This window comes from Neofelis nebulosa, chromosome 18, assembly GCF_028018385.1.
Source record: "Neofelis nebulosa isolate mNeoNeb1 chromosome 18, mNeoNeb1.pri, whole genome shotgun sequence".
NCBI classification, from domain to species: domain Eukaryota; kingdom Metazoa; phylum Chordata; class Mammalia; order Carnivora; family Felidae; genus Neofelis; species Neofelis nebulosa.
Window position 1 is genome coordinate 4,749,192 of NC_080799.1, and position 24,127 is coordinate 4,773,318.

The 24,127-nt window shown below is 48.8% G+C and overlaps 1 protein-coding gene and 1 long non-coding RNA gene across 4 annotated transcripts in view; both read left to right on the top strand.

Annotated features, from left to right (window-relative positions):
• The window catches only part of DAGLB (diacylglycerol lipase beta), a 39,212-nt gene extending 15,255 nt beyond the window's left edge, over window positions 1-23,957 (top strand). Inside the window, exons 7-17 of one of the 3 annotated variants that reach the window (XR_009256707.1) lie at window positions 842-968; window positions 1,740-1,823; window positions 3,273-3,350; window positions 6,504-6,584; window positions 6,675-6,802; window positions 17,687-17,755; window positions 17,838-17,910; window positions 19,300-19,550; window positions 19,641-19,832; window positions 20,234-22,024; window positions 22,696-23,957. Coding sequence is in view for 2 of the 3 variants with exons in the window: in XM_058711085.1 (XP_058567068.1) it covers window positions 842-968; window positions 1,740-1,823; window positions 3,273-3,350; window positions 6,504-6,584; window positions 6,675-6,802; window positions 17,687-17,755; window positions 17,838-17,910; window positions 19,300-19,550; window positions 19,641-19,832; window positions 22,696-22,786 (1,174 nt within the window). In the remaining variant the exon portion in view is untranslated. Of the gene's footprint in view, window positions 1-841; window positions 969-1,739; window positions 1,824-3,272; window positions 3,351-6,503; window positions 6,585-6,674; window positions 6,803-17,686; window positions 17,756-17,837; window positions 17,911-19,299; window positions 19,551-19,640; window positions 19,833-20,233; window positions 22,610-22,695 lie in introns of those variants that run through there. The other 2 variants (XM_058711085.1, XM_058711086.1) reach the window with 2 other exon arrangements.
• On the top strand, window positions 3,357-6,497 carry LOC131501249 (uncharacterized). The gene is made up of 3 exons (XR_009256708.1): window positions 3,357-4,413; window positions 4,673-4,837; window positions 5,107-6,497. It is a non-coding gene; the product is annotated as an uncharacterized LOC131501249 (long non-coding RNA).
• Window positions 23,958-24,127: the final 170 nt, after the last annotated feature.

The following is a 24,127-nucleotide window of genomic DNA, read 5'->3' on the forward strand; positions in this document are numbered from 1 at the left end:
CAATTTGCATTTGTCAGATGGTTTCTTCCTGATGAGAGTCCAGATGCACATTTTTGGCAGGAATGTCCCATGAGGGGTATTGCGCCCTTCTTAGAATTACATCATATCAGCAAACACAAGAGGTCAGTTTGTCCCGTTACTAGAGTTTTAGAGTCTCTCCCATTCTTTTTTTTTAATGCTTTATTTATTTTTGAGAGAGACAGAGACAGAATGCGAGTGGGTTAGGGGCAGAGCAAGAGGGAGACACAGAATCCGAAGCAGGCTCCAGGCTCTGAGCTGTCAGCGCAGAGCCCGACGCAGGGCTCGAACTCACGGACCGTGAGATCATGTCCTGAGCTGAAGTCAGACGCTCAACCAACTGAGCCACCCAGGCGCTCCTTTTTTAAATTTTTTTAATGTTTATGTATTTTTGAGACAGAGCATGAGTGGGGGAGGGAGAGAGAGAGAGGGAGACACAGAATGTGAAACAGGCTCCAGGCTCTGAGCTATCAGCACAGAGCCCGACGTGGGGCTCGAGCTCACAAGCTGTGAGATCATGACCTGAGCCGAAGTCGGATGCTTAACTGACTGAGCCACCCAGGCGCCCCAAGTATCTCCCATTCTTAATATTGATTTTTTTGTATATGTAAAACATCGACACAACTCCAGAGATGAAAGCTGTAGTAAGAAGTATGCACAGGAATGCAATGATCTTTTAAAGGCCATTATATGTTCGCCAGAGTAAGGCCTGAAAATTGTAAACTTGGGTCCTTGTGATTTGGGGAAGACAGAACAGTGGGGAACGATGTTCCTTGGTAAGTGGCTCAGGTTGGCAGAGTACCAACCTTGCCTGTGTTTTTAGTTGTAGAACCAGGACAGCAGAATATGACTTGGTTGGAGGTGATCAGCTCAGCTGCCATTTTGGCTCCATCCTGCAGACGACAGGGCTACAGTACAGGGACTTCATTCACATAAGCTTTCATGACAAGGTAGGTGTAACGGCGCTTCTGAACTTCTTTGGGGTGCTGGAGTCCTTTGAGATTCTGACAGAAGTTACAGATTTTTTTTTTTTATGTTTATTTACTTTTGAGAAGAGAGAGAGAGACAGAGTGGGAACGGGGGAGGGGCAGAGAGAGAGGGAGACACAGAGTCCAAAGCAGGCTCCAGGCTCTGAGCTCTCAGCACAGAACCCGACGCGGGGCTGGAACCCACAAACCGCGAGATCATGACCTGAGCCGAAGTGGGACGCTTAACCGACCGAGCCCCTCAGGCGCCCCTACAGATTATTTTCCCCAGAAAAATGTACTTGGGGAGACACACACACACACACACACACACACACACACACACTTTGCATACTGTTTCGGCTTAACGTAGATGGAGCCAGAAGTCTTCATAGAGATACTGTACTGTGTTTTTGGTTTGGCTTTGTTTTAAGTTTATTTATTCATTTTGAGAGACAGTTTGCTAGTAAGCAGGGCGGGGACAGAGAGAGAGGAAGAGTCCCAAGCAGGGGCTTAAACTCCCGAACTGTGAGATCATGACCTGAGCTGAAACTAAGAGTCAGTCATTTAACCGACTGAGCCCCCCGGATGCCCCTGCACCGTGTCTGCATGTAGCCTGCCTCCCGTTGAAGGACAGGGAGCTGTACTTGGCAGTCGTGGCTGCGGAACCGTTAGCAACGGGGGCCGGCCTAACTCTGTATCCGCAGCCACACGTTCTTACCCTCGGGACCTCCTGCCTCTTTCCCTCACCCTCAGGTCTACGAGCTTCCCTTTTTAGTGGCTCTGGACCACAGGAAGGAGTCCGTCGTGGTGGCAGTGAGAGGGACCATGTCTCTCCAGGTATGGAGCCCAGGGACGAGGGGTGGGGCGAACGGCCAGCCGCGGGCGCCAGGAGCTGAGGATCAAGGCGGCATCAGGCAGGGCAGCAGGCGTTGGGGGGAACACTGGGACAGAAGCTGCTGAAGCAGACCCCGGTTGTGAGGCACTCCCTTTGGAAAAACCCAGGAAGTCGTTTTCCTTTTCACTGAGAAGCCTCAGAAACAGACTGGTGGGGTTGGGGAGATGGGGGGCTTCCCTTCAAGAAGTTGCTACAGAGGCGCCTGCCAAGTCCCCTCCTGGTGCTCACGTGCGGACGCCTCGAGGACTGCCACTTATCTGTCCCCAGCCCGAGACCTCTCCCGTCCTGCCCTGGGGAGATGCTGGGTGGCTTTTTTCTCCCTGTTTCCGTGACGTGCTTTTCGGTCTGTTCTTAGCCGTTCCTCAATCTCATTTCCTGATTCCCACTTTGCTGCTGCCCCAGAAAGTGTAGAGAGACCTTGACCCTCTACAGGGCGGGGGTGCACCTGGGGGTGCTGGCCGGACACCACAGGCACCTCGCCTCCTCCAGACCCGCTGTCTGGGCCCCGATTTCTGGTAATTCTGCAGCAGCCCCCAGCTGTCCCCTATAGAAAGGGTGAAGCTGTCCTCGGTGTCTGTCCTGCCTTCCTGCCCGGCTCTCTCTGGCCATCTCTCTGTGCACAGTGCCGTAGCCCTGATTGTGCCCCCGTCCCCTTTTCCAGGCCAGGGAAGCAGTTTTCTACCCGGGTCCCTGTCCCTGCTCTTTCGTTTTCCCAGTCAGTCCTCATACCGTCCACAGAGACTCTTTCCAGAATGTGGGTCCGATCTTCCCACTCCTCAGGACCTCCCTCACCGCACCCCCTTCCCCGTTGCTTTTTAATACAGAATTCATGTCTCTTATCATGGCTCTGTCGGAGCTTTGTGACCTGAGCCCCCCTGCCTTTCCACTTCCCACCAGGCACTCCACATGTTCCGGAGTCCCATCCCTGGTGGGTTAGCCAAGCTGGGGCCTGCTGCCCCTTCACCTGGGGTTGCCCACCTCTCTGTTTCCTGAAAGTAAGTTTTTCCTTTAGTCTCTGGCGTCACCTCCTCCAGGAAGCACCCCCACCCCAATGCATTTCTTACCCTCCCTTAGGTTTCTGTGAGCCGTTGATAGCCCCTTGAGGATAGGAACCATGCTTTGTTCAAAACCCAGGTACAGGGCTCTGCTCTGTGGTACTTAGAAGAGGGGTGTACAGAGTACTTAGGCAGAAGGCGTGTCTTAGACGCGTCCCACAGCCCCCTCCCTGCCATGGGTCCCTCAGGCTTCCTGGCCACCTGGGTTTCCCTCCTGAGTTTGGGTGTGAGGTTCAGTCCTCAGTCTGACCCAGGAGACTGTCCTTCAGAGGGACCCGCCCCGCATTGTCTGCTCTCAGCTCATCCTGGCGGCCTCTTCCAATGCGCTCTTTGCAGGACATCCTCACGGACCTGTCAGCGGAGAGCGAGGACCTGAACTTGGACTGTGGGGTGCAAGACTGTTGGGCGCACAAGGTACGAGCCCTGGGTTTTGTGTTCGGGAATGTTCCGTCCAAGAGAAGCTCAGAGGGGCCAGGGTTTTTCCAAGTCTGACTGTCCCGTGAATGCTAACCTGCTAACCGTACAGCAGATAGCCAGTGCCGAGTGAGTGCTCTCTTCCCTTTTAGTACAAATTCCCACGACAGTCCCACCAGGTTGCTTTTTGTTTCTTTAAGAGGAAGGAGCAGGTTCTGAGCCATCGAGGGACTTACCAGAGGCCACACAGTTGTTAGGATAAGTGTCGCTCGGCATTTGACCCCCCAGTCGAATGCTCTTCCCTTGATGAAAGTCACACATTGTCGTGGGGAAGTCGAGGTCCAAGGAGCGTCCAGCGCACATGAGTCTCCCGCCCAGGAGCCCCGCAGCCCTGTCCTGTCACCCGAGGGTTTCTTGTGCAGAGGACACAACACACGAGTTCTCGTCTTGTTGGTTCTGTGCCGGTGGCGTGGGGCTGCGGGCTCCTCCTCCAGGAATACAAAGGGCCTAGAGCAGAGGTGGTTTTTTTAAACGGTTTCGATGACATGACATAATGTGACGTGTCACATTAACCACTTGTAAGCGTACGGGTTGCTGGCGGTAGATAGATTCCAAATGCCCGTCCCCATGACCACCGTCTGTGCCCAGACTTTCTCATCATCCCGAACAAACTGTCCCTTCAGCAGTCCCCTCTCAGCAGCTGCTGAGAGACGTTCTGCTGTGTGCACAGACCACTTTGGCTTGTCCGTTTGTCCACTGGAGGGCCCGCCGGCCACTGCTGCAGCCCTTCCTTGGCGCTCTGTAGGGACTCCACCCGGAAGCGGGGCCGCCGCGTCTTGGGGTGTTAGCTGGGTTTCAGTCGGGGAGGAGCCGCCGCACCGTCTTCCGGCCCAGCTGCACCAGTTGGCGCTCCGCTTGCAGCGTGTGAGGGCTCCCGTTCTCCACGTTCTCGTTCACACGTATCTTCCGTGGCTTCGATGACAGCCATCCCAGGGGTGCGAAGCGGTGTCTCACTGCGGTCTGGGTTCACGTTTCCCTGATGACTGATGCGGTTGCGAGCAGGGTGTTTTTGTTTTTTTTTTTATTAAATTTTTTTTTTTTTCCAACGTTCTTTATTTATTTTTGGGACAGAGAGAGACAGAGCATGAACGGGGGAGGGGCAGAGAGAGAGGGAGACACAGAATCGGAAACAGGCTCCAGGCTCCGGGCTCCGAGCCATCAGCCCAGAGCCTGACGCGGGGCTCAAACTCACGGACCGCAAGATCGTGACCTGACTGAAGTCGGACGCCTAACCGACTGCGCCACCCAGGCGCCCCAACGAGCAGGGTGTTTTAACGTTTGGGGGAATGTCCGGTCCCAGAGATCATGGCGGCTGCTTCCGGGGCCAGGGCTGTCGGGGTGGAGGGCGGTGGGCCTGTGCTGTTTTTATGCACTTGGGGGTTTTTCAACCAAAACCCGTATCACTTCTCTAGTAATCGTTTTTTTTTGTTTTTTTTGTTTTTTTTGTTTTTTTTAATTTTTTTTTTTTTTCAACATTTTTTATTTATTTTTGGGACAGAGAGAGACAGAGCATGAACAGGGGAGGGGCAGAGAGAGAGGGAGACACAGAATCCGAAACAGGCTCCAGGCTCCGAGCCATCGGCCCAGAGCCCGACGCGGGGCTCGAACTCACGGACCGCGAGATCGTGACCTGGCTGAAGTCGGACGCTTAACCGACTGCGCCACCCAGGCGCCCCTCTAGTAATCGTTTTTTAAGCAAAATGCTTAGTTTTTATATAAACGTGTCAGAGCCGGAGTGGAGCTGATTGAGCCAGTGTCCTGCCTGGATAGTTCGCAGTGCGGGGCCAGACTGGAGGCTTCGTTCTGCCCCCCGTTAGAAGCTTGACAGTCCTCAGAAGTGAATGTTCCCCCGCAACCCCTAGCTGTCTCTTTGTGCGTCGAGTCACACAGGAATCCAGTTTAACTGTCGGACACGTGAGAATGTTCGACTTTCTTACCGAGACACAGCCACTAGCCAACCACAGGATGCGGTTCAGTGGGCTGGGTAGTGGCTCTGGTCTTAGAATCTAGCCGCAGGCTTTGTGCGACCACAAGATGCGCTCTGAGCCTGGTCCCGGTCCCTCCAGAAGCAGCTCCTCCCTCGGGCCAGGAAGGTGGCTGCTGGAGCTCCAGGCCTAAGGGCCTGTACTGCTGCTCTCCGCCTCTGGCTTCACTCCTACACGTTTTGGCCCCGATACTGGCCGAAGTCGTTGGAGTTCACGACCGTGCAAGCGAGCACAGTCTTGGCCTGCGTGTGTGACACGGGCCAGGGACTCGGCCAGCTGCAGTGGTGTCCAGGTCACTTTTGGCTCTGTCTGTCCGGAACCGGGCCTCTCTCGTGTGAGGCCAGGTCCCGCCGCCTCCCACAGAATTCAGTCGTTACCCACTCAGGGATTTGCAGTAGCTCGGGAGGCTCTCCCGCTTCTCGCATCTGAACACAGGATTTCTCCCCTTCGGTCTTGTTAGGAGAGCAGCTGCACAAGGACAGGGGCCACGCCGGCCTTGTCTCGTCCTCCATTGAAACTGCTCCATTTTTCAAGAAGCCTATTTCTTAAGACAGCTGTATTTGTTAGGAGGTTTTACATTTCATTTCTTCTTTGAAATGGAACTAAAATCTGACCTCCCTAGAACTCATTTCCGATGGTCTTAGTTTTGCCTTTGCCAAAACTGAATGCTTGACGAATATCACTTACTCGGAACTTTATGTTTTAATGTTTTATGTTCTAATGTTAGAAGATCAGCCACTTAAAATCTAAACCTGACAATCCGTCAGGACTTGGCTGAAGTAAACCGTGGTATGTGTATACAGCAAAATATCGTATAGCTTCAGAATAAGCCATAGAAAGACCCCTTGCCATGCACGTGTGTTCCCGATGTTACCCGTTCACTGGTTCATGAAAACAGCCATGGAGCCCCCTCTCCAGGCCGAACTCTGCATCAGGAACCAGGAACACAAGGGCGAGTGGTAGCTGTGGCCGCTGATCCCCAGGTGCCGGTCTCCGCCTTGGGGAGACCGTCACAAATGAGTGTGCACGGTGTAAGCCTGTCACTTGTCATAACGGAACTCATTTCGTCTGATGGTCAAAAGTCACCTTCTCTCGTCTGCATTTTTAGGGGATTTCTCAAGCCGCCAGATATGTGTACCAGCGCCTCATCAACGATGGGATCTTGAGCCAAGCGTTCAGCATTGCTCCCGTGAGGTTTTCATTTTTCTTTTCCTTCCCGTCGTTGTCATCTGCCGTCTGCTTCGTTTTAACCACGACACGTTCTGCTTTTGTCCCGCAGGAATACAGGCTAGTGGTCGTGGGACACAGCCTGGGGGCCGGCGCCGCGGCCCTGCTGGCCATCATGCTCAGGAGCTCGTACCCTCAACTCCGGTGCTACGCCTTCTCCCCGCCCCGGGGGTTGCTGAGGTACTTGTTTCTGGCAGGCGTGTGACGGGGTGCCGCGTGCTCCAGACCGGTCTTGGAGCTGTGATCTCGTGATCTCTCGTGCTCAGCCCGTTTGCTTCAAGCACTACACAGTTGCAGGGACACCGAACAGCCTTTCACAGGCCTGCGTGAGCACAGCTCTGCTCTCCAAAAGGGCACAGAGCGGAGACTCTCTACACGGAGGGACGGCTCACATCAGATGTCCCACAGAATACGTTGTGAAATGGTCACAAGAAGTCTAGGCAACCTCTGTCTCCTTACATGACAGAATTTCTTTCCTTGGGATAAGAACTTTTAAGATTCATTTAGCAACTTTCAGTGTTTGTTTATTTTTGAGAGAGAGAGAGACAGACAGAGAGACAGAGCGCAAGTGGGGGAAGAGCAGAGAGAGAGGGAGACACAGAATCCAAAGCAGGCTCCGGGCTCCAAGCTGTCAGCGCAGAGCCCAACGCAGGGCTCAAACCTACAAGCCATGAGATCATGACCTGAGCTGAAGTCGGACGCTCACCCGACTGAGCCCCCCCAGGCGCCCCTCTCTTAGGAGCTTTCAGATGTGCCATCTGGTGTTAGTAACTCCTCACCATGCTGTACTTCCATCCCCATCGGTCCCCGTGACTTATTTATAATTGGGGCTTTGCGCCCTTGGGCTCCGTTCACCCAGTCCATCTGCCCTGCAGCCCTCGCCTCTGGCAGCCACCAGCCTGTATTCTCCGTGTCTGTGAGCTTGGCTTTGGGGGATTTTTTTTTTTTTAGATTCCACATATAAGTGAGATCATACAGTATTTATAAAAGTAAATAAGTCTATCTGACTGATTTCAGTTAGCATAATGCCCTCAGTGTCCATCCGTGTTGTTGCAAATCGCAGAATTTCATTGTATTTTATGGTCATTGTACATGCACGTGCACACACACCACTTTTTTTCCATTCATGTGCTGATGCACGCTTACGTAGTTCCCACGTCTTGGCCGTTGCAAATCATGCTGCGGTAAACGTGGGGGTACAGCTCTCTTTTCAAGTTAGTGTCTTCATTTTCTTTGGACACGTACCCAGAAGTGTAATTGCCGGATGACATGATAGTTCCACGTTTAGGTTTTTGAGGAGACTCCACACTGTTTTCCACAGCGGCTGCACCAGTTTGCTTTCCCGCCAGCAGGACACCGGGGTTGCCTTTTCTCCACATCCTCGCCAGCACTCGTTATTTCTTGTTTGGGGACCTTTGTTGTTTTACTAGCCATTCGGACAAGTGTCAGGTGATATCTCGTCGTGGTTTGGATTTGCATTTCCCTGAGAAGTAGTGATGTTGAGCATTTTCACGTACCTGTGGGTCACGTGCATGTCTTTTTTTTGGAAAAAAGTCCATTCGGGGTGCCTGGGTGGCTGTCAGGCATCCGACTCTTGATCTTGGCTCGAGTCTTGATCTCAGGGTCGTGAGTTTGGGCCCCGTGTTGGGCTCCACACTGGGTGTGGAGTCTACTTAAAAAGAAAATGTTTAGGGCCACCTGGGTGACTAGGTCGGTTAAGCGTCTGACCCTTGATTTAAGCTCAGGTCGTGATTTCATGGTTCACAAGATCAGGCCCCATGTGGGGCTCTGTGCTGATAGCATGGAGCCTGCTTGGGATTCTCTCTCTCCCTCCCTCCCTCCTTCTCTCTCTCTCTGCCTCTCCCCTGCTTGTACGCATGTGCACTATCTCTCAAAAATAAACTTTAAAAAAAAAAAAGGTATTGGACGCCTGAGTGGCTCAGTCAGTGAAGCATCTAACTTCAGCTCAGGTCGTGATCTAACAGTTTGTGAGTTCGAGTCCCACTTTGGGTGAGCCCTGCTTCTCTCTCTGTCTCTCTCTCCCCCCTCCCTCTCCCTCTCTCTCTCTCTCTCTCCCTCTCTCCCTCTTTCTCTCCCTCTTTCTCTCCCTCTTTCTCTCCCTCCCTCTCTGTGCCCCTCACTCACTGGTGTCCTCTCTCTCAACAACAAAAACAAAAAAACCACAAAGTATTGCTTAAAAAAAAGAATGTCTGTTCTGCTCCTCTGCCCATTTTTAAATCTTACTGTTTTTCTGCTAGTGGGTTGTGTGAATTCTTTATATATTTTGGGTATCAACGCCTTGTCAGAGGTATGATTTGCAAATGTTTTCTCCCATTCCGCAGATCGCCTTTTCGTTTTGTCGGTCGTTCCCTCTGTGCAGAAGCTTTTCGGTTGGATGTGGTCCCTCCCTGTTTAGTTTTGCTTTTGTTGCCTTTGCTTTTGGGGTCAGATCCAAAAAGTCATCATGGAGACCAATGTCTGGGAGCTCACTGCCTGTTTTCTTCTGAGAGTTTTATGGTTTCAGGTCTTATATGTAAGTCTTTCATCATTTTGAGTTGGGTTGTGTTGTGGTGTAAGATAGGGGTCCAGGCTCATTCTTCTGCACGTGGCTTCGGTTCTCCCAGCACCATTGCTTGAAGAGACTGTTCTGGCCGCCTCGTATATTCTTGCTGCTATGTTGTAAATTAGTTGGCTTTATTTCTGGGGTGTGTGTCTGTTTTTATGCCAATACCATACTATTTTGATTACTGTAGCTTTATAATATCGTTTGGAATCCGGGAGCATGATGCCTCCAGCTTTGCTCTTCGTTCTCAAGATTGCTTTGGCGATTTGGGGTCTTTTGTGGTTCCGCATAAATTTTAGGATTATTTTGTCTATTTCTGTGAAAAATGCCATTGGAATTTTGATAGGGATTGAGCTGACTCTAGATTGCTTTGGGTAGTGTGGATATTTTGACAGTATTAATTCTCCCAGTCCGCGAGCATGGCAACCTTCCCATTTATTCTTGTCTTCAGTTCTTTCATCAGGTCTTAGGGTTTCCAGTGCACACGTCTTGCCCCTCCTTGGTTAAATTGATTCCTTCGTGTTTTTGGGGTGCAACTGTAAGTCGGATTGCTTTCTTATTTTTCTTTCTGATAGCTCATTAGCTTATGCCAACAACAGATTCCTGTATACAAGTACATACCTTGTGTTATTGTGCTTCGCAGGTACTGCTTCACTTTTTAAATTTTTTTTAAATAAATAAAGGTTTGTGGCAGCCCTGCCTTAAGCAAGTTTGTTGGGACCACTTTTCAAACAGCATCAGCTCACTTTATGTCTTTGTCACATTTTAAAGGTTCTTGCAGTATTTCAATTTTTTTCATTATTTTGTTATGTTGACGTGTGATGGGTGGTTATGACTCACTGAAAGCTCTGATGGTGGTTAGCATTTTTTAGCAATAAAGTATTTAAAAAAAAAATTTTTTTTACGTTTATTTATTTTTGAGAGACAGAGACAGAGCACAAGCAGGGTAGGGGCAGAGAGAGAGGGAGACACAGAATCCAAAGCAGGCTCCAGGCTCGGAGCTGTCAGCACAGAGCCTGAGGCAGGGCTCGAACTCACAAACTGTGAGATCATGACCTGAGTCGAAGTCGAACGCCTAAACGACTGAGCCACCCAGGCGCCCACAATAAAGTATTTTTTAATTATAGTGTGTACATTGTTTTTGTAGACACATCATTGCACACTTTAAATAGACATTGCACACTTGGGGCGCCTGGGTGGCTCAGTGGGTTAAGCGTCTGACTTTGGCTCAGGTCATGATCTCGCAGCTCATGAGTTTGAGCACCGCCTCAGACTCTGTTGACAGCTCAGAGCCTGGAGCCTGCTTCAGATTCTGTGTCTCATTCTCTCTCTGCCCCTCCCCCGCTTGAGCTCTGTCCCTCTCTCGAATATAAAGAAACGTTAAAAAAAGTTAAATAGACGTTGCACACTTAATAGACTGCAACGCGTGTAAACAGAACTTCTCTGCGCCGGGAAACCAAACGATTCACGTTAGTCGCTGTACCGCAGTATTTGCTTTACTGCAACCGAACCTGCGTAATACTGTGCCCCATGTTATGTCCGGAGTCGTCCTGTAGCCTACAACTCTCCTGAATTTGTTTCCTGATTATTTTTTTAAGTTCAAAAGTATATTTTTCTTTTCTTACTTAACATACTTAATCCTACATGATTTTTTCTCCTAATGATAAAAGAAGTTTGTGCTATAATTTAAAAAGAAGGAAAAAGGGGAGGAAAAAAGAAATTTGTATCCATCATGGAAGTTTTGGAAAATGTAAAAAAGTGGAAAGATCAGAGATTTTCTACCCAGAAATCACATTGTAACTATTTAGGTTTGTTTACTTCTAGCTGCTTGTGTGTGGCTATGTTTTACATATTAACATTTTTTACTTACTTGAGAGAGAGAGCAGAAGCTGGAGAGGGGCAGAAAGAGAGAAAGACACAATCTCAAGCTGGTTCCATGCTCAGCATCAAGTCTGACAACACAGGGCTGGATCCCACAGCCCTGGGGTCATGACCTGAGCTAAAAGTCAAGAGTTGGCCCAATCAACTGAGCCAGCCAGTCACCCGGACATAATATTTTGTATACATGATATCCTTAAATATTGTTTGAGAGCATGTTTTTTATGTAGCTGCTGAGTATTCTATTACCTGGTTATGCCATATTTATTCTATGGATGGAAATTTACATTTTGTGGTACTATTGGTAATTATAATTATATTTAGTAATTATAATTCCATCCATTATATTTATATATAAATATTTGTATACCTTTCCAATTTTTAAAGCTTTTTTTTTTTTTTTTTTAAACGTTTATTACTTTTGAGAGAGAGACAGAGTGTGAGCAGGAGAGGGGCAGAGAGAGAGGGAGACACAGAATCTGAAGCAGACTCCAGGCTCTGAGCTCTCACCACAGAGCCAGATGCGGGACACGAACTCACCAACTGTGGGATTATGACCTGAGCTTAACCCACTAAGCCACCCAGGTGCCCCTTAAAGCTCTTTTTATGTTAAAATATACATTTATACATATCAAAAGACATGAATGACTTCTAAAAATTTTTTTTTAATATTTATTTTTGAGAGAGAGACAGAGAGGAAGCCGGCAAGGGCAGGGAGAGAGGGAGACACAGAATCCGAAGCAGGCTCCAGTCTCTGAGCTGACAGCACAGAGCCTGATGTTGGGCTCAAACCCACAAACTGCGAGATCATGACCTGAGCCAAAGTTGGACATTTAACTGACTGAGCCACCCAGGAGCCCCAACAGGAATGACTTTTTTTTTTAATTTTTTTTTTTTTTTTATGTTTTTATTTTATTTTGAGAGACAGAGTGTGATCAGGGAAGGGGCAGAGAGAGAGGGAGACACAGAATCCAAAGCAGGCTTCAGGCTCCAAGCTGGCTCTCAGAGACACAGAGCCCGATGCGGGGCTCGAACTCATAGACTGTGAGATCATGACCTAAGCCGAAGCCAGATGCCCAACCGACTGAGCCACCCAGGTGCCCCAGGAATGACTTTTTTAACTGAATTTTTAGATTGTGAAACATTCAATACAAAATTTACATTTTCTGAGAAGGATAAGCAAACATCTTTACAATGTGGATGCATTTTGCCATGTGAAGAAAAGTCTACACACAAGACCTATTGTAGGATTCCAGTTATCTCACCTCCTGGGGTGGGGGTGGGATTGATGGCCAGAGGACACAGGGGGGGCTCTTGGGGGTGCTGGAAACATTCTTTATTGTGATGGTGGTGGCAGTTAAGCAGTTAAAGCATTTGTCAGGACTTGTCCACTCACACTGGGTGATTTTGCTGTGTCCACCTCAACAAAGTAGATTTAAAAATACAGTGCTCTGTACCCACGTTGAGAAACCAAGTGTTCAGTGACTTAGAATTCCCTGTGCGTCCTCTCCTTCCCTGCAGATACTCCCCGTCTTGACCTTTGTGAAAATTCTTCCTTTGCTTTATTTTTTTTTTTTAATTTTTTTTTTTTAACGTTTATTTATTTTTCAGACAGAGAGAGACAGCATGAACAGGGGAGGGGCAGAGAGAGAGGGAAACACAGAATCGGAAGCAGGCTCCAGGCTCTGAGCCATCAGCCCAGAGCCCAACGCAGGGCTCGAACCCGCGGACCGCGAGATCATGACCTGAGCCGAAGTCGGACGCTTAACCGACTGAGCCACCCAGGCGCCCCTCTTCCTTTGCTTTAAAAAGTAGTTTTACTGCTTATATTCAGGTCTCCACATAGCAGTTTGGATTTGTGTGGTTTCAGAATTTATAGAACTGGATTCCTTGTCTGTTGAGTTTCCACTTTGGTGGTGTTCCTTTTGCCCATTTTTCTGTCAGGTCGTCTTTTGCTTTCTCGATCTGCAAACACGTATATTATGTAGTCCGTTCTTTTGCAGCTGCAAGTAAGTGTCGTGAATATGCTCTCCTGGTCCTCAATGTGCTCTGTACTTGCATTGAGTCCTGTCTTCACTTCCTTGCGTTCTTGATTTTAACCTTCATTTGTCAGCCTTTTCATTTATGATTTTTGTTTCTTATTTAAGAAATCTTTTTCGGGGCACCTGGGTGGCTCAGTCGGTTGAGCGTCTGACTTTGGCTCAGGTCATGATCTCATAGTTTGTGGATTTGAGCCCCACATCACGCTCTGTGGTGACCGTTTGCTCAGAGCCTGGAGCCTGTTTCAGATTCTGTGTCTCCTTCTCTCTCTGCCCTTCCCCTGCTCACGCTTTGTCTCACTCTGTTTCTCAAAAATAAATAAATGTAAAAAAAATTTTTTTTTAAAGAAATCTTTTTTCTATCCTAAGGATTCGAAGCTCATCTTTATTCCAACAGCTCTTAGTCTGGCCTTTCACCTTTAGGTAGATCTTTAGTCTGTGTTTAATTGCGTTTTTGTGTGCGGTGTGAGTCTGGGATCCAGTCATTTCCCCCTCACACAGCGCAACATCGTAGCCCTTCCCCTGCTGCCAACACAAAGTGTTGGCCTCTAGTGGTGCAAATCCCCGTGCCTTTTGCTTTTGCAAGAGCTTCGTGGCTGTTCTTAGCCCTTTGCACCTCATATCAATTTTGGGATCAACTTTGCAAGTTCCGTAAACAAAAAGCTTAGTTCTTATTTCAGCTGCCTTTACTTTCTAGTTCACTCTGGAGGTAACTAACACATTACTGAGCCTTCCAGCCTTTGAACATAAAGTCGCTTTTCAAATATTCCGGGACCCTTTGATGTCTTCCAATTAAATTTTATCATTTTCTCCTTTGGCTGACGTAGATCAAGCTCATAGAAATTTGTCTTTCGTCTTGTATCCAACAGCCTTGTTAAATTTCCCTATTAGAATTCCTCTGCAGATGCTTTTTTTTTTTTTTTTTTGTATATAATAACTTCACGAATGACAGTTTTCTCTTTTTTTTTTTCCTTTCGGGGCTGATCACCATTAAAATGTCCTGTGTCCTTTTGCAGTCAGTCCCTTCCACCCACCCCCAGGTATCCAAGGATCTTTTTGTCACTGTAGTTTTCTCTTCTCTAGCATGTCATAAATGGAATCCTACAATACGCTGTCTTTTGTGTTGCATTTCTTTTACTCAGTAAGGTGCATCCAGGTTACATGGGTGTTTGCTTTTTTCCTAAGTGCTTGTAGAATCTCTTTTTAATGTATCTTGCTTGAAAGGTTGAGATCCCCCAACCTGTGAAGGCCTAGTCACATGTGGCAGATGGCTGCCTCTGCCGTCTCCCACTCCTTGGGGGCCTCCCATCAGACAGGCATTACTGCCTTGCTCTTACTGCACGTTGTGAACTTGTCTCTCGTACCTTGTTTCTTTGTTTCTAGTGCTACCTTCTGGATAGTTCTTCGGATTTCTTTACGACATCACTAATGCTCTCTTCAGTGCTTACGATCATCTTAAAATGGAATTTTCAGGGGCGCCTGGGTGGCGCAGTCGGTTAAGCGTCCGACTTCGGCTCAGGTCACGATCTCGCGGTCCGTGGGTTCGAGCCCCGCGTCGGGCTCTGGGCTGACGGCTCGGAGCCTGGAGCCTGCTTCTGATTCTGTGTCTCCCTCTCTCTGCCCCTCCCCCGTTCATGCTCTGTCTCTCTCTGTCTCAAAAATAAATAAACGTTAAAAAAAAAAATTTTTTTTTAAATGGAATTTTCATACAGAAATTACAAATTCAAACCAAGGTCAAAAGAGCAGAAGCGGGGCGCCTGGGTGGCGCAGTCGGTTAAGTGTCCGACTTCAGCCAGGTCACGATCTCGCGGTCTGTGAGTTCGAGCCCCGCATCAGGCGCTGGGCTGATGGCTCGGAGCCTGGAGCCTGTTTCCGATTCTGTGTCTCCCTCTCTCTCTGCCCCTCCCCCGTTCATGCTCTGTCTCTCTCTGTCCCAAAAATAAAAAAATAATAAAAAAATAATAAAAAAAAAAAAAGTCAAAAGAGCAGAAGCCACCATTTAATCAGCTTCAGTAGTTTATTAACACGACGAATCTTCAGGTACCCCCTGCTTCCCACAGATCCCATGGCAAGATTACTTTGATGCAAATCTGAGACCTATCATTTTATCTGTAAATATGCTGATCTCTATAGCATAGAGCACTTTTTTAAAAAGTTAATAATTTCTTCGTACCGGTAACTAACTGATCACGTTCTCCCAATGATCTCATAAAAGTTATAAATTCCAAACAAGATTCTCACATTGGATATAGTGGATTTGTCTTGTAACTGTGTTTTTTTTTTGTTGTTAGTTTTTAATCACATTTAGTAGTGTACATGCAGGCAATCCAGACAACAGAAATTCTGTGAACTCTCTTAATGTATAGATTTCTCATTTCCCTCTTTATTTCCGAAACAAGGTTACTTGTTGTGGAGAATCCACATTCTGGATTTCCTTTCTCGTATATTCACCATGTCACGTAACACGTTCCTGCGTACCGCTGGCTGTGTGTCCTAGAAGATGGTAATTATGTCTAGAAACTTGACAGACTCGGGTTGATTTTTTTTGACAGTAATGCGTGGTGGGAATGGTACGTGATTCCTATTGGATCACCTCAGGAGGCACCGGTCTGCTGGGCTCTGTGACGTTGGCAGCTGATAACTGATATGTACATATTTTATTAGAGATTGCAAGATGTTGATTTTCTGGCATTCCTTCTACAGTTATTAGCCAAAAATTAAAAAAAAAAAAACAAAAAAAAAACTTTTCTTCCAAGTACTTGGTTATCTGAGGTATAAGCTTCTCACAGTTTAAGCAGAACAGATGCATGAATGCTTGAATCTTTCCCTGTCCTTAGCTGTGTGCCGAGTGCTGAATCGGTATTCTAGCATTCTCCAGAGGTGGACCTTAATTCTTTGAAACTATCTCAGCCCATTGCAGCAGAGTTGCTGATGTTCCCACGGTCCCCTTTTGGCCAGCGGAGTCCCTTCAAACCAGACTTCTCACCCTGCCACGGCCCCGGGTGTCCGGACAGGTGTCTCCTTTCTGGCACCGCAAAACTTTCTCAGGTTTCTTGCCCGGTCCTGCCATCTGGAAGCAGCAACCGTCTCTCCATGGAGTACTGTGTTGTTTTTGAGTAGGAAATGGTATTAAGAGACTGTCACCCGGGCAACCGGGTGCCCCATTCCTGCCAGGCGGGGTCACGGTTTCTAGGCCTTTTCAGTGCTAAGAGGTAGGAAATGCTGTTGTTACCCCAAAGAGAAAATGTATCCTTACTTCATATTGACACTTTCAACTTAAAGATCGGGATTTTTACCGAAATTGTATCTTTTTTTCTCTTATGCTAAAAATCTTGGTTTCCTTGAGCCCCGGTTTTTAGTAGGTCCACAGAGCCGTGTGCGCACCTATGTATGTGTGCAGAGGCCACACAGACTGACCACTTTCGGAATGCTGATAGTGGGAGGATTGCTGCAGGCGGTTTGGGTTTTTTTACACTTGGTTTTGTTCTTATGTAATATCCCCCCCAGGGATGGCAGCCTACTTCTGTTGTTGGAAGGTCACCTGAAATAATCCTTCCATTTGGCTAATACACCGCTAGGTTCATTTCTTTCACTCTCGATGTTAGGAAGTGCTTTCCTTCTTTTAATTTTTATGATTATGTAAAACACTGACCTGGTTCCAAAGACAACTCTACAGAGCAAGAGACACTTAGAGAAATCTCCTTTCCATCCTTCTTCCCTGAGGTCACCATTAGTTTTTAACTTCGTTTTTCCATAATTCTCACCTATTTACATATAAAAGCAAATACGGATACAACTTTGCATTCCTCCTCCTCTTCGATAAGAGGTAGCTAAGTCTTCATGCTGCCGTGGGTGTTGTTGTAACTTGTAACTTGAACGTGTGTCCTGAGACCACCCCACGGCAGCACAGGCCACCCTCACTCTCCTGCTGCTAAGGACTCGGTACTCCCTGGACGTGCTGTGGTTTATGAATTGAACAGCTCTCCAGGGGTGGACATTGGGGTTTCCAGCCTCTGCTATTATAAGCAGTGATAGCCTTTTGTATCTGTCCTTCTCCGTTTTTGCCAGCTGGTGTTTTTTCTTTGAAGTGTATTTATTTTGAGAGAGCGCGCACACCCCTGCACGAGCCGGGGAGGGGCAGAGGAGGAGAGATTGATTCCCAGGCAGGCTCCCGCTGTCTTTGCAGAGCCCGACTTGGGGCTCGATCCCACAAACTGTGAGATCATGACCTGAGCCGAAATGGAGTCGGACACTTAAGCAGCTGAGCCCCCCGGGAGCCCGGCAAGAGTGTCTGTTAGGTCCCTCCAAGCGGGGCTGCGGGGGCGAAGGGTACAAGCACGCGCGTGGTCTGCCGCCTCGATCCGGCTGACGGCTGTTGTGGCTTTACTAGAATCCGGGGAAGGAGTCGCTCCGATTGGATGCGCTCTACCTTCTCTTCCCCTTTTTTAAAGGGTAGAGAAAAGCCCAAGTCTCTGAAAACTGACCTCGGTCACCTGGCAAAGTTGCTTGGTTTTTCTCTTTGGAGCTCTTTGTGGGCAATATAATCCTGAAACTTGACGAATGTTTATCTTTCTGAAATTTCAGCAAATCCCTTTATGAACACTCCAAGAACTTCACCGTGTCGCTTGTGCTAGGCAAGGATATCATCCCCAGGTGAGTCTGCCGGCGCTTCCTTGGGGCTCGGGGCAGCTGAAAGACCGGATTTTGAGCTTCAATCTGGTCTTCTGCTAAACAGGTTAAGTGTGACCAACTTGGAAGATTTGAAGAAGAGAATCTTGCGAGTGATCGCGCACTGTAACAAGCCCAAGGTAACCTGGGGGTGCCCGGAAGAGGGTCTGCAGGAGTTGGAGGCTGCGTGTGCCCCGAGAGGAAGTTTCTCAATTCAGAGGCTCTTAGCCCAGCGCATTCGATGCCGTTGCCTGAGGCTCTCTCTCCCCGGGGTACAGCTTCCATCTGGGGCTCGGGGCCGATGCCAAGGAAAGCACACGGCTCAGTCCTGAAATGCCACGGTTAGAGACTGTGGTAGAACCTTCCCTGTTCCACTTCAGTGATGCGCTTTCTTTGCCCTGTCTTGTGACCAACAGTATTCTGATGCTTTTGGTCCCAAAGCTTAGAAAATAAGGCTGCCAAATAGAGTTTAAGAATTATTAGTATACCATGGAATGTTGTAGTCATTAGAAATGGTGACATAAATTTACATTTACCAACAGAGAAAGATATCCATGATGTACTGAGGAAAAAAAACACTTTTTTTTTTTTTTTTTTTTTTTAAGGGCAGATTTAAAAATGATCCACTTCAGCTCAGGTCATGATCTCTCAGTTCGTGGGTTCAAGCCCCGCACCAGGCTGACAGCTCAGAGCCTGCTTCCAAACCTCTGTTCGCCTCTCTGCCCCTCCCCCAATTGAGCTCACTCTCTCAAAAGAAACATACACACACACACACACACACACACACACACACACACACACACACACACATATATAATTTATTTATTATTATTATTTTTTAAAGGATTCTCAGGGGCACCTGGGTGGCTCAGTCGACTAAGCATCTGGCTCTTGATTTTGGCTCAGGTCATGATCTCACGGTGCAGGAGATCAAGCCCCGTGTCAGGTGTCGACATCATAGAGCCTGCTTGGGATTCTCTCTTGCCCTTCTCCCTGGCTCACAGTCTCTCTCTCTCTCAAAATAAATGAACATTTAAAGAAGTAATATAAACATGATTCTTAGAGGTATGTTTCAAGGCAGCGGATGATAGGTGGTAACAAGGATGTAGAGTTTTTGATGATTTAATTTACTATGAAAACAAAGTTTTCTGACTTTCAAAAAAATTCTTTTAATAAGCCTTCTCCTTACCAACTACCCCCCACTCCTCAAATTTTTAAAAAGTAATGTGCTTAAGGGAAAGAATGGAGCTGGTTGGCAGAACTGCCTAAAAAGAATTAAGGGTAACTTTTTCTCAAAATCTGCATGATGTGGTTTTTACTGTTGCTTCAAGTTTGATGTGGCTTCGTTGTGCAAGAGATACAGGAGTTCGGGCCACTGAGGTCCACGCTCCTAAGACCTGTGGTTTAAACAAACCAGGGAGGTATTTGAGCTCTGAGGTCACCGTCCCGCAGCAAGTGCTGTGGTCCGAGGTCTGTGTGGCCCAGGAAGGACTGGGTAACAGGCACCTGCCTTCTTGCTCTCCCCTCAGTACAAGATCCTGCTGCGCGGGTGCTGGTATGAGCTGTTCGGAGGCGACCCTGACAACCTTCCAACAGAGCTGGACGGGGGCGCCCAGGGACACCTGACGCAGCCGCTTCTGGGGGAGCAGAGCCTGCTGACGCACGGGTCCCCAACATACAGCTTCTCCAGCGACTCCCCCCTGGAGTCCCCCGCCAAGTACCCCCATCTCTACCCTCCCGGCAGGATCATCCACCTGGAGGAAGAAGGCACCTCAGGGAGGTGAGTGCGGGCGGCGTGGTTCGGTCCCCCTTGACGTGCGCTTCCAGCCAAGGGGGGGCGCTCCGCTAGTTCAGCTTCTGTCTGTCTCAGGTTCTGCCGCGCCGCCGCTCGGTATAGTGCGAGGTGGGCACACGAATCACAGTTCAGCAAAATACTCATCGGCCCGAAGATGTTAACGGACCACATGCCCGACGTCCTGATGAAAGCCTTGGACAGCGTGGTGTCCGACAGGGCCGCCTACGTTTTCTGTCCCCCCGGAGGTGGCTCCAACGTGGACGTGGTGTAGGTAGAGCTACTCTAAACCGCTCGAGGACGGCAGACTCACACTTTTGTTCTTACGTGGACAGTAGCAGAGTGACGTCCGTGATGCCGGTGGATGTCCGTCGATAGGAACCCGACAGGTACTAGATTTGGTGGTCTTCTGAATCACGGAACGATTTGGGAAGTCATTTTGGTCACAGTGTTAGCAAGATCGGGTGTCAGGAGAGAACACGGAGATGACGGGACTCGTGTAGGAAGCTTCGGGAAGCTCCAGGGCAATTCCCTGATGATCTCAGAACCGTCCCAGCACAAGTTGGGATCCATGGCCAGGTTTAAGGACCTGACGGGTCTGTGGACTCTCACCCCGCCGTCCCACCTTTTCACTGACAGGGTGAAAAGGGTCTCGTCTTACCACTGTTTAGGAGTCTGAACCCGGCAGACTGGATTTTCCTGGCTACACAATCTTAGTGCGTCACTGTAAGGGTACGTACGGATGGGTCTTCTCCTGGGTGGCGCTAAGGGTCAGCCCCGAGGTCAGGCTGGGAACTGGGGCCACTGCTCCTTGGCGCTCCAGCTCAACATCAAGCTGCTTTATTTTCACCTATTGCTTTGGCTTTTGGACGTCAGCCAGCGAATTCCGAGGGAGTTTACAATAAAGCACTTACACGTGTCGTTCGTGTCTATACAGTGACGTACTCTTCCACTGGATGTTTGCGGGAAGGCCTGTTTTACTGGGTAGTTTTACAGCAATTGCGTTTGAAAAGCTTTCTGTCTGAACAAAAATGAAGTCTTCTTGGATAGTTTTTTTCTTGGAGCTCGGGCTAAAGACTGAGATTGCAGAGGCATCTGATTTAACCCCCACCGAAGCGCTAGGAAATGACGGTAAATTGGTCTCTTTAAAAAGCATAAATGCACCAGGATGGGGAAAGAAGAGAAGGAACAAATGGTTGACTGGAGTTAACAGGATCTTCCGTGGAGGAGGAAGGACCAGAACTGCCCTGGTTTACAGCTCAGATTCCCCAGGCACCTGGGACAGGGGGTGGCACAGGACTAGTCAGGTGAGCTGGTTTGCCAGAAAGCTGGAAGAAATCTGGCCCTTGGTTCGCTCTGGGGTGGAGGGGGCCCCGGACAGCAGCGCACTTGAAGGCAAGGGGATGAGGTCTCTCAGCTTCTCACCCTTGGCTGCCAGAACCTTCATGAGGATTCTCCAAGTTATCTGACCTCTGGAGACCCTTCCCTCAGGGCCTCTGAGCTGTCACAGCCATTAACGCCTTAGGTTCCGCAAACCTGCAAAGGCCCATTTAGAAAACTCCAGTTGAGATGCCACGGTAATGTCCAGTTGCTGTGAGTTTGGGTTCTAGACACAGTTCCTGTACACTCGGGGCAGAAAGCTGACAGATCTGAGATGCCCGTGGACGCCACCTGTGGGCTGGTTTCCAGTCTGTTTTGTAAAGGCTGTCGACCTTTAAGCCCGGGGCCAAGGACCACCAGGCACGTGAGCGACAAGCGACCGGGAGAAACTTCCAGCTACCCCCACCACAGCTTGCGGACAGAGAAGACAGATCCGGAGACTGAAAAAGTGGCAGAGAATGAGAACACCTGAAAGTTAAAAGCAAGAAAGATGAACTCCAAAGCAGCCAGGCGGCGGCCACCTGCAGAAGGGCAGGCAGGACAGAGGGGGAAGTACAAGGGACAGCAGCCGCACGGGGTGTGCGAGGCGGGAAGACATCCCACACAACTGCAGTGGCCAAGACGTGAGAGCACGGGGTCCCCACATGCTTCTTTCTCAGGAAACACCCGGAGAATGTGTTCAGCAAGAGGAAGCAAGTTAAGAGACAAGGAGCCGGGGGCACCGGCTGGCTCGGTAGGTAGAGCAGTGCCTCCCGATCTTGGGGTCGGAGTCTGAGCCCCACGTTGCAGGTAGAGATTACAAAAAAATAAACTCAACATCGACACGTAAGAAAAGTGGTGGCCAGAGGATGAGACTAGGAAAATGCAAATTGCTGAAACTCAGCAAACGTCCTGAGGAATTTCGGTATCGGCTGGAAGTCTGCAGTTAAATCGTGAAGCACACAGAAGAGCAAATAGTCTTAATTATCCTCAAAGAAACAAGTAGTTGCGCAGCACAGTCCTCCTCAGTGGCTCAGCCAGGCGCATCTGCACAGTAACACGGATGCTAAATAGCGAACACCAACCAGGATCGGGAAGGCAAGGTATGCCGGGGGCGGGGTGCCACTGGGAAAGAGCCGGGGCTCCCGGGAGGACCAGTGGTAACGGCCGAAACGGAAAACTGCAGTTGCCGGCACCAAGGTCCTGTGACTTCGCCAGACCCCCACGGAGGGGAGAGGGGCCGGAGGGTGAAGCAAAGAGCCGGCGGTCGCATCAGGCACACACGCCTCTGTGACGAAGCCTCCACCAGACACCCAGCGGGACGGGTCCAGAGAGCTGGCGGTTTGGATCGGTGAACACGGGGAGATTTGGGGTGGGGAGGGAGCTGGGAACCGCGTGGGGGCTCTGTGTTCTCCCCCACACCCGGCCCTACGCATCTCTCTTTGCTCAGCAACTGGTGATAAAAACTGGGAGGTAAAAAGCTACGTAGCCATATGGAGATAAATAACTAACACAGGTTAAAAGAACTCAAACTGGTTGCCTTGGGGGAGGGTGTGATGGGAGACAGCGGTTTTTGTAGCAAACTGTCAGAACTACATGGTCTTGAAACTGCCTTTTAAAAAACATCTTTAAAAAATACTCAAAAATAAAGCAATCTTCAGAATGATATAAAGGATTTAGAAGATGGATTCTGACATGACCTGTTCATTGAAGTACAGTTTCAGGCTTAAAGTCATAATCGGCCTCCTTCCCCCCCTTTTCGGGCTCCCAACAGCCGCCAGCTTCAGCCCAGAGCTCTGGCCCCAGTTGCTCGGGCACCCGTGTGGACGTCCCACCCGCATCCGAAGGTCCCAAACCCAGCCTGACTCCCCACCGGTCCCTGGTGACTCTTCAGCTTCTCCCCTGGAGGGGCCCCTCCCCGTCCCCCAGCATGAAAACCTGCACTGGAAATGTGTTTCCAAGCGCCTAGGATTTTCAGGTGAGGCAAACGAACACACACCCCAGGAGGTTGTTCGAGCTCTCAAGAATTCAAGTATTACAGTCATATGATTCAAGGATTTATTAAGTCACACATGCAAAACATAACTGCTAATTGCATTAGCAAAAGATCAATGTAAAAACACTCCACAAGTCTGCAACGGTCAATTTAAAAAACTTTGTTCTAGTGGTTGAAAGGTCCAACCTTGTATTCTTGCCAGCGGGTAAGTTGTACAGAACTTGGTTAGCACGAGCACGGGCTTACAGAACCTCACAGACCCAAAGGAACGTGGTTGATTAGGCAGAGCGACAGGAAGCGTGTGTCCGGGGGAAGGCGGCGAGGAGGAGGGTCAGCATTAGTCAAGGTACAGTACTGGTGATCTGGCAAGACAGTGATGTTACGAAAGTTCATAGTTTAGGAATATCTAAAATATTTCAAAAACTGTAAAGCTGCAACACATGATTTTTACACCTAGTTACTAGAAAACTAAGGAAAGCGCTTATTAGCTCTGAATAAAGTAACAAGGGAACAGGAATGCACTTTCACTAATCTACAAAAAAAAAAAAAGTCTAATGCATTATCAGAAAGATTTTATAATACAAGGAGGCATATTGCTCATTAAGAAGGGGTTCTATAAGAAAAGCACTAAGTCAGCAACTATGGGAACGACCAGTTCAAAGATGAATTAAATGCCCGATCTCAGGAGGGATGGAGTCTAAGAAAAAAAGCTTAAAACACTTAGTGATGGTACCGACCTTTCATCATTTACTGCATCTGACAGAAATTAACCTTTTAAGATTTTACCCGTGACACTTTCAGTTTAGTAATGACGTGCACAGTGTAGTGTTTTGTCAGAATACTGTCTTTGTCCTCTGATCGCGTCCCGTGGCCCGCACACCCGCCCCAGGTGCCCACGGCCACAGCGGACCCTTTCATCACAGGGGCGGGAGCCAGAGGGCGGTTCCAAATCTCAGCAAAAGCGAATACACTACTTTAAAAAAAAAAAAAAAAATCTCACTACAAAATCAAAAAGATTGATCAGAGAGCTGAGTCATTACGCTCGTTCCAGGAGGACACACAGCTCGGTGCTCTCCCGGCAGAGACCAGCCAGCAGGGGGTCTGTTGTCCGAACTTGAGAGGCTGGCTGCGGTCTCTTCTGAAGACAAAGGTCTTAAACGGTTTAGTGCTTAGTGTTCTCAGCACAATAATGCAATTTAGTTCACAAGGT